This window comes from Dreissena polymorpha, chromosome 14, assembly GCF_020536995.1.
Source record: "Dreissena polymorpha isolate Duluth1 chromosome 14, UMN_Dpol_1.0, whole genome shotgun sequence".
In the NCBI taxonomy this organism is placed as follows: Eukaryota; Metazoa; Mollusca; class Bivalvia; order Myida; family Dreissenidae; genus Dreissena; species Dreissena polymorpha.
In genome coordinates, this window is record NC_068368.1 from 41,473,757 (window position 1) to 41,486,957 (window position 13,201).

The 13,201-nt window shown below is 35.9% G+C and overlaps 2 protein-coding genes across 7 annotated transcripts in view; one reads left to right on the plus strand and one right to left on the minus strand.

The window, feature by feature from the left end:
* The window catches only part of LOC127858494 (dolichyl-diphosphooligosaccharide--protein glycosyltransferase subunit 2-like), a 227,138-nt gene that overhangs the window by 84,068 nt on the left and 129,869 nt on the right, over positions 1-13,201 (minus strand). Inside the window, exon 1 of one of the 2 annotated variants that reach the window (XM_052395682.1) lies at positions 13,142-13,191. The exons of the other annotated variant lie outside the window; for it this stretch is intronic. Within the exon in view, the coding sequence (XP_052251642.1) occupies positions 13,142-13,151 (10 nt within the window). The 5' untranslated portion in view covers positions 13,152-13,191. Of the gene's footprint in view, positions 1-13,141; positions 13,192-13,201 lie in introns of those variants that run through there. 2 annotated transcript variants of the gene reach the window in all.
* Positions 1-13,201, plus strand: part of LOC127858496 (KICSTOR subunit 2-like) — a 217,081-nt gene that overhangs the window by 18,605 nt on the left and 185,275 nt on the right. The window lies entirely within an intron of this gene.

Sequence of the window (13,201 nt, forward strand, 5' to 3'; positions counted from 1 at the left end):
TCGTATATTATATAATATTTATATTTGTTTGTTGATCATCAAAATTTTGAAAAGTGTATAGCTATATTGAAGTGATACATGATCCGCAAAACAAAATAGTGTCTGTGTGTCGTATGAACGAATCTGCACTAAAACTAGATTTAGATTCACATCGTAAATCGAATCATTTCTGTCGTCAGTTGTCAAAACGTTTAGTATGCTGATGCTGCATTAACAAATATAAGTGTATATGAAGTGAAAACACCAAAAAATAAACAACGATTGTGATAAACACCTATAAACTGTAAGATGCCCATAATATCACTTTAATCAGTCAGAAAAATAATTATAAAGCTTACCCTTTTTTCCCGCAGACGGATGCTGACCATCGAGATCACGGTACCTAACCAATACGGATAATACCGGAAACTTTTGAACGATTCCGGATAATACGCGAAACGGCACCGGATCATATCAGAACATAAACAAGGCGAAATGATGGATGTGCCTAATATTGTGAGCGAAAAAGTCAACAAGACCGCGTAAGTATGCCAAATACTATTGCTCACGGAACATTATGGTATTTCAGCTTATGGTTGAATTCAAAATTCGACATTAAAATAAAATATTTTATCAAAGGAACGAAAACAAATGAACCATACCTATCTCATAGTCATGAAATACTTTTAAAAAACTTGCATTTTTGTAACTTGCGAGAAAAAACATATGCTACTACTACTTTGCAATGTTGTAAAAATTATTTAGATGTATAATAAAATCGTAAGAATTTACAGGCAACATTAAAAACGTGAGCATTTGCGTTTTAAAAGGGTCGCATATTGATTTCACTTGCACCGGATAACAGACGAAACCATAAAATACTGGCACCGGATAAAGTCCGGAAACACGGCACTGGATAATACACGAAATCAATTGATACATATACAGATGATTACGTGCTTTTCAGCAGGTTTTATAAACAACATGTGCACATCTTATGTGAAACTTTTAATATAGTACTTGAAGTTGGTTTCAAAAATGGATATGAGTTGACAATACGGATTGTATCGATGTATATTCGCACTTTTCAGTTAAATTCTCCCACCTAAAAGAAGTAATGCCTACTAAGAGAAACATGAAAAATGTATAATATGTGTGTCGCGCCTTCTTGCGGCAATCTCGATATAGCTGTAGCAATTGTCTAGTATATGTGCGTGCGTGCGTTCAATCAAGCTTGACCGGACTGGCAAATTGTCATTTATCATGAAATCTAAAAATAAATTACCACAAGTGTTCACAATATACAATTCAGGATATGTTGTATGTATGGAAAGGCATGCAAAGCTACTATGCGTTAATACTGTATGGAAACGCAAATAATATGACGTAATTTTCATTGTATATATTTCAGACTGAAACGAAAGAGAAAATCGTCTCTGTGGTTACATCAACCAAAAAAAACTAAATTCCGCGAAGAAAACTTACCTGCAACAGTACCTTCCACATCAACAAGTAAATCCGATTCTGAGGCTGCATTATGTGAGAAACCAGAGTGTGCCCCAGCACTCCTACCTTATTTACTTTACTAGACTCACGAAATTTGGGACACATTTTGCAAATCGGTATGGCTGCAATTTCCAACTACTAGTATTTGCTTGCAACTGAAAGATATTTCATTTTGGTGTGGTCTTGTGCTGGAGTGGGGGTAAAGAAAGTGCCCGGGTGAAACCCCGCCAGTCCGGTATGGCGACCACTAATCAAGCTCTCATGTACCGGAAGCGACGATTGAACCCGGGTCGCCTAGGCGAGAAGCGCGAGTACCAACCACTGCGCTAACCAGACAGCCACGATGTTCTAATGTATTTAATGACATGCGTATATATGATACAAGCAAGTGGTAGACAAAAAAGTAATCATTAAACGCAGATATGTGTTATGCATATATGTTTTTGTAACAAAAGCGTATAATCTTAACTTGCAGGTATTGCGCAATAGACATTAAAGCACCCATGAAATGTCATTACACTAGTTCCACATGCCTTATATTTAAATTCCAATTAATCGCTAGATTTGTTTAAATTTTGCTTTAATTCTTGGGAGATGTATGCAGTGTTTTATTATATTTGGCCGTATATTTCTTTGTTTTCAGAAATCATGCATTTGATTCACCTATGAGGCTTGGAAAAAGACAACGAAAATCGAAACGGTCAGATATCAGCAGACCGCTTGAGGTCGCAAGGGGCTGTTTGCCAATTCGCAGCCACCACAAATGCGATGAGTCAAAGATTCTGCCAACCACTCGTCTGGTATAACGTTGGAGGACACTATGAAAGTGTAAATTGTATTATGTCACCACATAAGGAGAACAAAGTGTTCATCATGGAACAGAACGAACTACTATGTCACTATTAAAATAGTTGATTAAATAAAGGTCTTAACATGGCAGTACATACCTAACGCGGTGTTCGCATGTTGTGCACTGTTCCTGTTCTATTTCAAGGACCATTAGACAGTTGAATTAAACTTTCAATTTTATCAACATGTCCAATGTATTTTATGAAAATTTGGAGAAAGTGAAATCTAATATCGTAATAATAACTACTATTTGTTTCAACTTACCTTTAAGGGGTTTCGAATGTAATTTAGCAAAAAGCATTTAAATGAATATACATTTGTAGTTTTTTTTAACGAGTCCCCCCTTCCAATATCAGCAATGTGATTTGAATGTGCTCGCTTCTTAGGCTTGTGTATTGACATAAAACATATTGTTTTGACAAGTGACAGGTTGTTATATGATCTTTGGATGTTTCAATACACAGGATATTGGTTTTTTGAAACCCGCTAAAGGATCAGCCACGAAAGTGCTGTAGATCATACAGTGTCTTCTTTGTCTCACCACATTGCACATCCAATGTGGCTGTAAGCTTGATGGCATTCTGCTTTTTAATGTGTGACTGATGATCACAACACCATGCATTTTATTTCAAGGTGTGAAAACAAAACATTCTAATCTATTAGAGTTTATAGTCTGGCAGCTGTGGCGCCAAATATTCTATTGCAGAGTTATTTATGCTTCAATCATTTATGATTGCATGGTTTTAACAGAAAGATATCCATGTACCAGATTATAAATACACTCCTATTTATGGAAAACAAACCTCAAAAAAATAATTGAACAAGCATATTTTTCTCATGTCAAATACCATCGTTTGTCTGAAGATAATTCGCATAATAAAACAGTTGAAACTTAACATAAACTTATTTGTTAGTTTTTGACCCGGCATGACCCATAATCAAACTTGACCTAGACATCATCTAGATACAACTTCTGGCCATGTTTGGTGAATATGGAATAAAAACTACTTGAATTAGAGAGCGGACACCATGCTCAATGTTTAAAACGCACTTAGTAACCCTGTGACCTAGTTTTTGACCTGCCATGACCCATGTTCAAACTTGGCCTAGACATCATCTAGATACAACTCCTGACCACGTTTGGTGAAGCTCGGATGAAAAGTACTTGAATTAGAGAGCAGACACCATTCTCAATGTTTAAAACGCACTTAGTGACCACGTGACCTAGTTTTTGACCCCGCATGAATCATATTCAAACTTGTTCTAGACATCATCTAGATACAACATCTGACCAAGTTTGGTGAAGATCGGATGAAAACAACTTGAATTAGAGTGCGGACACTTAATACAGACAGACTGACCAACAGACAAGCTCACTCATATATACCCCCTAAACTTAGTTTGTAGGGGTACAAACATGTTTTTACAAGCTTAAACAAATATAACAGTGGACTCTGATTAGTTATTTATTCTTTTCTGTAATACTGTATTAGGAAGCAACAAAGAACACATTTATTGATAATACTAAACATTAAACCAGCAAAATTTAAAACAATAGTCAAACTTAAAATGAACTTAAAGACCAGCGGCTCCTGCCACGATTGTATACATTTATATTATACAGTTAATACTTTTCAGTCAATAGACACTTCAATAAAGAATGAATATAAGAAAGCCTGTTTCTTCTGTCTTGTGAAAACTGAATGAAAAAATATATACACAAATAACACAATTAATATATTGTTGAAAGAAAAAGTTGCAATTATCATCAAGCATCTTGCTCAAAGAAATAAATCTTCATACAATCAAATGCTGGCTTGTCACCATGGCATCTCGTAACTGGGGTAGAAAATATTATTTAAAGCTGCAAGTCAGCCCTAACAAACATATACCATGCATCAAGCATTCAAATACATGTAGTTTTAACAGAATAACCTTAATGCAGAGCCCTAACACATATATACCCAATATGCAAATACTGTTTAATAACAATTTAAATTATAACAGTTGTAATATTTTCCAAAAATAAATGTCATTACCTGAAATAGCAAGAATATTAAATAAAACGTATTCAGACAGTTTGTTGCTGTTAATCATAAACCAACCAATCATAATCATCATCATCATCATCTTAAGAAGGACACAAAATCAACAATGCTACACTATATTTTAAGGCAGGATTAATATTCAGATGACTGCATTAAAACAATAAATGCCACAATATGAATTAATTTCATGCAGCTGGTATACCGGGTATTGCTAATTTCTCAAAAGCAATGCTTCTTTATGTCAACAAAATGATTTCCTAATTGCTAAGCAAAGCTTCTGAGCAAACATCATGATGAAGACTGGCTGAAAAACAAGTGCTTATAAGGTTCATAAGGGTTTACTATTGCCATTTAGTTTCTGCGTAGGCATTACAGTAAACAGATATAACTGCATAATTATATGCCTTTATAACATTATAATATATCTAGAGTTTTATCTGTACTTATTCTGACAAAAGCATTAAAAACAATAATGACCAGTCTTCTTTTTGTGTTTATAAAAAGGAAATCTATATTTGTAAAAAGTTCCACACACATAACACTGATGTTGTTTGGGGTTAGAGCGTTTTGTCTTGAAAATGCTTCCACACTTATCACACTTGGGTGATTCCATTTTTCCGCACACATGCCGTTACAGGTTAGGCAAGTACTGATATGCTTTGTTGCACTTAGGACACTTAAATGGTTTGGACCCATCATGTTTTGCCCTGTGTCCATCTAACTCATTTCTATAATTGTAACCCTTCCCACATACTTCACACACAAATTTAAAGCAAGATTTGTGTAGCCTTGTTCTGTGAACATTAAAGTCGCGTTTTGTTTTAAAGGTTTTTTCACATTCAATGCACGAGTAAGTGCGTAAATTACTGTGGTTGCTCATATTATTCTTTAAGTCATAGGTGGAATAGAACACTTTTTCGCAAACAGTGCACGTTTGACCATCATTGGAATGGTTAACTAAATGTCTTATGTATCCTGTTCTTGTGCTATATTTGTTTTCACACATATTGCATTCATATTTCTTCTTATTGTCAACAACAATTTCAACAGAACATTCCAAGTCTAAAGGTTGCTCTGTGGCTTTTTCATTATTGTTGCAGTCAAACAATAAATTATCCGCTTGGTCTCCAGACTCAACATTGTGTTCATTTCTATTAGTTTCAGATGACACCACAAAACTCTCCTGCTCCTGTTCAGTCACCGCAAATCCGAAAAAACTTAGGTCGTTCGTGAAATCCTGAAATAAATTATCATATTTTAGCAATTGACATGTGCTATTGTTCCGAAGTCATGAGCCTTTCAACTGGCACACTTTTCTTTCATTGTTACTTTACGATTGCCATGGGCACAGCAGTTGATCAAAGCAGGATAAATTGTTCCAATTTATTTTTAAGTTAACAAGAGCTCCGTGGTCGGAGACAGAGGCCCCCCTAAACAGGGCCTTGACACGGGATTTTTCGCAACAAAAATGATCATATGAGTTAATCTTATCATATAAGTGTGACTTAGCCACTTAAATAAAACTTAATGTCACAGTGATCTTGACATTTGAACTAGTGACCCCAATTTCAACAGGGGTCTTCCACTGTCCAAGGCCAATGCACATGTGAAGTATCAAGCCGATCGGTGAATCAGTTGACAAGTTATTGATCGGAAACTATTTCACACTTAGTGTGACAGTGACCTTAACCTTTGACCTAGTGATCCTAATTATAATGAGGGCCATCTACTGTCCAATGCCAATGCACATGGGAAATATCAAACCAATCGGTCCCTTTGTTCAAAAGTTATTGATCGGAAACAATTTTCACTCTTGGTGTGACAGTGACCTTGACCTTTGACATAGTGACCCCAATTTAAATAGGGATTAACTATTGGCAAAGGAAAATGCACATGGGATTTATCAAGCAAATTGGTCAATCAGATCACATGTTATTGATCGGAAACAAACTGGTCTACCGACCGACATCCAGCAAAACAAAATACCCCCCTCTTCTTCGAAGGGGGGCATAATAATAATCAGTCCACTCAGGGCTTACTCTGTCATTCGCCAAATTAGCCAATGGCTACAAATAATGAAATTTGGCTACAAAAGTCTATTTGGCTACAAGGATTTCTACATAATCACCCATAAAATATCCTAAATAATAAGAATTCAGACATAAAAAGGTATATTTGGCTAAAGAAAAGTTTGGGCCAGAGGGAGAACTGCCACTGCTACATCCAATCAAATCAATATGGAACAGTGGCCCTTATTCATGGAGTAAACTTATCATCTGAGACTGTACTCACCATATTCTATGTACTCTCCATATTCTATCTGACTATCTCGAACTTCAAACTCTAAATCCGAACTCAGATCATGACAGATGTGAGGGCACTGGTATCTGAAACAAATAGCATACAGTAATAAGTGAACTATGAAATGAAAACTATTGTATGTTTAACATAGATTGTTTACAAATAAAACAGATAATAGCTCTGAATTAGTGAATGTTGATATTGATAATCCAAAAACGACAAACATGTGTGCATTTTGATGAAAGTGCATTTATAAACAAGGGAAGTCACTCTAAATCTAAACCGAAGGTAACACACACCTCCATAATATTCAAGAAATTAATAAATTACAATAATTATAATCGCACCAAAGTAAACATGAATGGTTAATAAAAAAGACAATAACAATAAATAATAAAAATAACAATAGGCCAACAATTCTATTTTACAGTTATAAATGATCTAAAAACTTTTTTTCAAATCGTGATCAAATCGTTTATCTAATTTTAATATTAAAACAATCAAAGGTGATCAAATCGTTTATATAATTTTAATATTAAAACAATCAAAGGGTTGTTATATCTTATAGATATTAACGATTTATCGGTCGTTCTACAATAGCACGCGTTCTACATCCGATTTTGTAAGAATCAATACAGTGTGTAATCTTTAATGTCTAGTTTCAATAAGCTTTTTCAGGGCAGGGTCAAGACATTTTTCATGCGTTTTAACTGGCGTTTAGACAGAGTGGTCAGGTCTGAGTGACGAGAAATAACCGACACATTCATTAAACAATCTTAAATCAAGAAATTCTTTAAATGTTAACCATATAAGCAGAATCCAAAATATTCTTTAAAAGTACTATACTTAAGTTCATTAGTCTCGGCTATTATCCCCCGCCTAATTCATTCATTATCCGGTGCCAGCAATCGACACATAAAATACGTGTTTTTTCTACAAACTAAACCGCCAATCATCATCGCAATGATTAAACAATAATTATGCTGCCGTTTTCATCAGGAAACTAGCTCAGAAATTTTAATTTCTTCGTTAATATAGACCAATATCTGCATTTTACTTCCGTTTCCACAGGTTTTGCGCATAAACTGTTGGACAATATAGGTTCCCTCTGCATATTGACGTTTGTGTTACGGAGCACGAGTATAGAATTTACTTAATGAATGTCTTAGTTGTTCCGTGGAAAATTGGTTTGGTGAAAAATGTTAACTTAAAAAAAGAATATTGAAATAAAAGAACACACTTACCTCAAAACAGTCAATATATTTCTGATATGATCCGGTGCCGTTTCGCGTATTATCCAGAATCTTTCAAAAGTTTCCGGTATTATCCGTATTGGTTAGGCACCGTGGAGATGGTTCAGCAAATTTGACGTTGTGGATTTGTACACGAACTCCTGCTTACGCAAATTGCACGTTGCCTTCGACTTATCACTTGAGCGCGTAAAATAATTCCAAACACGAGAGGGAGGCATTATGAATTTTTTTAACTTAATAGTTGTTAGAACAGAAATTGTAGACGTATCTTGAAAATATTGCGAGTTTGAATGAACGACCTCGACCGTATATTAATTTATTATTGTTACAAAACAAATGTAATTGGTTAATATTTTAGCAACTACATTCTGATTAGATGAATGTATATACATGTAACACTAAAATTGATTGGTCATTTGAAGGTAACGATAGCCGGCTGTCTTAATTGCGAGACACCGAACTGTAAATAACACGTCAATTTTCTGCGACAATAGATTAAACGCGGTGTATTAACACCTGTGCAAACTGCCAGATAAAATCAATAAAGACACTACCCCTCTCATGATACCCTCCAGTATGCCAATTATCATCTCGCTAATTGATGGCAGCTGTTATGCAAACAAAGACGGATGCACTAACGAAGTCTGAACAAAAAAAAAAATTCTTTGCATAACTGTTTTTATTAAAAAACATAAAAATCGAATATTCGTATATGAATTTTGGATTCGAATATTCGGCCGATTTTCGATTATTCGAATATTCGGTCCCATCCCTACTTATAATATAGTTACATGTACTAGTTTAGGTAAAATAAAATATAATGCCTCCTATTTTTAGCTGACCTGATTGCTCAGGTGAGCTTTTGTGACCGATCTTTGTCCGTCTTCCGTCCGTCGTCCACATTTGGTTTTTAAACACTCTAGAGGCCACATTTCATGTCCGATATTAATGAAACTTGGTCAGAAGACTTGTCCCAATGATATCTCGATCAGGGACGAAACTGGGTCATGCTGGGTCAGAAACTAGGTCACTAGGTCAAAAAAAAAGAAAAACCTTGTAAACACTGTAGAAGTCACATTTCATGCCCAATCTTCATGTAACTTTAAGACAAGCATCCAATATAGCCGTCAAGCACTCCTCGTAGGAAGCCTGCTTATTGGATGGCAGCAAGGCATACGCTACTGTCCCTGACGTCTTTCCAAGGGCCACGCGCACGGTGAATACTTGGTCGAAGACATGCGGAGCTGGAATGAGAAAAATAAAATACTGACAACATAGCATGTTTACGCGGACGTGTTATGCTTTTTTATAATTAAACATAATCGTACGATTAAAGCAGGCTTAAAAAAATCATGCTTGCATTTTACACAGCATTTACCGGTAGAGAAGGATCCTGTTGCTTCTCGACTCATTGTCGTAGATCAGGTTGGTGCGATACGCCTACGAGATTGGAACAGGTATCTCCTCGAGCTGCTCAGTGTTCTTCGGTGCCTGCCCTGACTTCTTAGCGCGCATATGTCTTTTGATTGTCTCTGTAGAACCCGCTGCTACTCGGACCTGGAAATAAAATGGCCAATAACAACAGCACGAAAACTTGTGTATTTATACTCGTTGTTGTAAATTAATGCGTCGTAGTAAAATATAATAAAATATAGTAATTATATAAGAATGGTTTACACAGACATGATAAAGGTATGTCAGTAAAGCTCGCGTGTGTATCTTTAATTCAATTTACCTCCACTGGATGATGGACTAGCTTGTCAGCCAGGATCTTATGAGGCTGGCCCCTATTCGCGGTCACTGCGGCTGTTATTTCATCCCGCACCTTCAACGCCTCCACGTAGAATTTGTCGTTGATGTGACTGTGCGCGGTCGATGAAATCACACGTGATGGCTAGAAAGAAAACATCAAATGATAATAAATGTACATGTTTATATACGTTTGAAACTCAATGCGTCACTAGACTGGAATGGATTAAATTTCAATTAATTACTTACTGCAATAAATGCACTATTCTTTACTATTATAATAGCTAAAACGGTCGTTTTGGATTCAATAAGTTATGAACTTTTCGTATGCTAATACTATACTAATACAGTTTCTTTATAATTATTAATAATTGACATACTGGATTGTCGGAAGTGACGGTTCCTTTGCAGTTCTCACTTCGTCGCTGAGAACATTTCCATCGCATCGTCGACTTGGTTTTCTTCTTCTTTGTGTAAGTGAAACCTTCGTAGCATAACTTAGCAGCGCATCTCTGACTTCGAATGAACTCCATAATTGATGAAATGGTTATAGTGATCTGACAGTTTATGTTGCATTTTATACATTAGACGGATAACAGTTAACATTTTGAGCAAAGCGTGTCGTGCATTTTCAAAACAAAAATCGGTTTCAGTTTGCTTTAATTTGCAGCTAATTAGGCAGGTTGCGAACGTGTTAGCGTTAACGATAAGCACCGGGATCTTTTAATCTATAAATTGGTAGACCGGGCGGACTTTAATTGTTGAGCACTTGTTACTTTTGAAGAAAGCCGCATACGGGTTTAATATATTGAACTGTCGAAATCCGTTATTGGAGAAAATAAACAAATAAATTAGTGTTTTCAGCTTGCATAAGGATGTAATAAATTGCATACTAATTGTTTATTTTACTGACGGGGGAAATAACAAATAATTCAGCCGCGATAACTTTTTAATAGCAAAAAGGGGAAAATCACGTTATTATCAATATGGCGACGTCGATGCCGATGAAGGTATTATCTGCTGTTTTATATCTTTTATTAATTGCATAAATTTCGCTTACTTTCTAACCATATTAGCAAGAAAGTTCTTGGCGTTTTTGTCATTGTAATACTCGATCTATATATCGACTTTACTCGCCGCGCAATTTCTTTATTTAGGGGGCACTTCTCCTGGTCTTCAATTCTGACATGTGAGCACTTCTCCGCCCCCTATTTTTTAGCAGGAGGGCAGTTCTCCGCCCACTATAAAACAGTGAGGGGGCAGTTCTCCGCCCATTAAAAAACAATGAGGGGGCAGTTCTCCGCCCAGCGAGAAATCTTTGAGGGGGCAGTTCTCCGGGGGGGGGGGGCACTTATCATAGAGCCGTTTTATTGATATCTCGGATGACTTTGAAAATGGTCCAGATCGGTGAAAAAACATGGCCGCCAGTGGGCGGAGCATTTTTCTCTATATGTATATGGTGAAAACATGTGAACACTCTAGAAGTCACATTTTTGGCCCAATTTTCATGAAATTTGGCCAGAACATTTGTTTTTTTGATATGAGAGTTGAGTTTGAAAATGGTTCCGGTCATTTGAATAACATGGCTGCCAGGGGGATGGGGCAGTTTTCCTTATTTGGCTATATAGAAACCTTGTAAACACTCTAGAAGTGACAATTTTTTGCCCAATCATCATGAAAGTTGGTCAAACATTGGTTTCATTGATATCTCGGACGAGTTCGAAAATGGTCCAGATCGGTGAAAAACATGGCCGCCAGTGGGCGGGGCATTTTTCTCTATGTGTACATAGTGAAAACATGTGAACACTCTAGAAGTCACATTTTTGGCCCAATTTTCAAGAAATTTGGTCCGAACATTTGTTTCTTTGATATGAGAGTTGAGTTCGAAAATGGTTCCGGTCAGCTTAATAACATGGCTGTCGGGGGGGGGGGGGTGCAGTTTTCCTAATTTGGCTATAGAGAAACCTTGTAAACATTCTAGAAGTCACAATTTATGCCCAATCATCATGAAAGTTGGTCAAAACATTGGTTTTATTGATATCTCGGACGAGTTCGAAAATGGTCCAGATCGGTGAAAAAACATGGCCGCCAGTGGGCGGGGCATTTTTCTTTATATGTATAAAGTGAAAACATGTGAACACTCTAGAAGTCACATTTTTGGCCCAATTTTCATGAAATTTGGTCAGAACATTTGTTTCCTTGATATGAGAGTTGAGTTCGAAAATGGTTCCGGTCAAAACAACACTAAGGATGAGAAAATGAGAAGAGGTAACCTCTAAGAGGTGTATTAAACAAGTGCAAAGTTAATCAAACGCTGAAAAGAAACCACTTCTTCCTTAAGTTATTTTTTAATAGAATCTGTGGTAATAAGGAATTATCAGAAATATATATTCATGTTTTGATACTACAAAAGCAGTATGTATATTTTCGATACGGAGGAGTTAATATGAATTTGGCCAATGATGCAATCACAACACAACATGGAAATATAAAATAAGCATTGAACTTATTTATAACACAGGTTTGTGGCCCATAATAGGGCTATAATAGTGTATGTTTATAGTATCATGACCACAAATTAAAACTGGGCTTTCAAGTAAGCCTAAGGTCTAGTAAGTGTAATATCAGTTTTTAATAAAACAAAAATAAAGCATTGTATAGCATTGAACATTATGATTGAAGAATGGTTACAAAATGGCTCATATTTTTTTAAAGTGGCGAAACAAAAATTAAAATGGCGCAAATGGGTGGCGTAAGAAAATTTTAACCCAGCGAAAGCCCTGCATATCAAACCATCTTTTTTTTGTCTAATAGTCAAACAAGTAATATTAACATTACAGTTTTCTTAAATGCAAGAAAATTATCATTGATGTCCATTGTGTTGATATCGAAGTCTTAGTTTTGGTTGCAGCATTAAATAGTGGGTATGGATATGGTGTCAGCCTAGGGCTAGGGACCAGGTCAAGAGTTTGATCCCCACCCTGTCAGGCTGTGAAAGCTTTTTTAAGATCTCCCCTTGAGAGCATTTCAAATATGAAGTAAGTATTTAAAATGTAATCCAGTTAAAATGAAGAGGTTTAATTTTTAAACTGATAAGAGAGGTCGTCTTGGATTATTTAATTCTAGTGCAAAAGCACAATTCATTGCATGACAAATATTAAAACAAACCTTTTATATTAAATAATCTTAAAACTGCTGTTCAATCACATTCTGACACTATTTAAACACACGTTGCAATCCAACTAAAGACACAACACATGTGCCGACGTGGCACAACATCAAGCCGGCTTAATAAAAATGAATTGAGTACAAATTTAAACAATACCGCGTTGCAAATCTAAGTGCATTCTATACACAATATCTTGATTGTTGCATTTAATTATTAAAAAAACCCCAATCAACCAATGTATACACGAAAAAGAAATTAAAAAATCTCTATGTTAAGTCGATGCTCACCCTTCGCCATTTTGTCCAGGTCACTTCCGTATTACATACGGGCTACAGACTGTTACATTG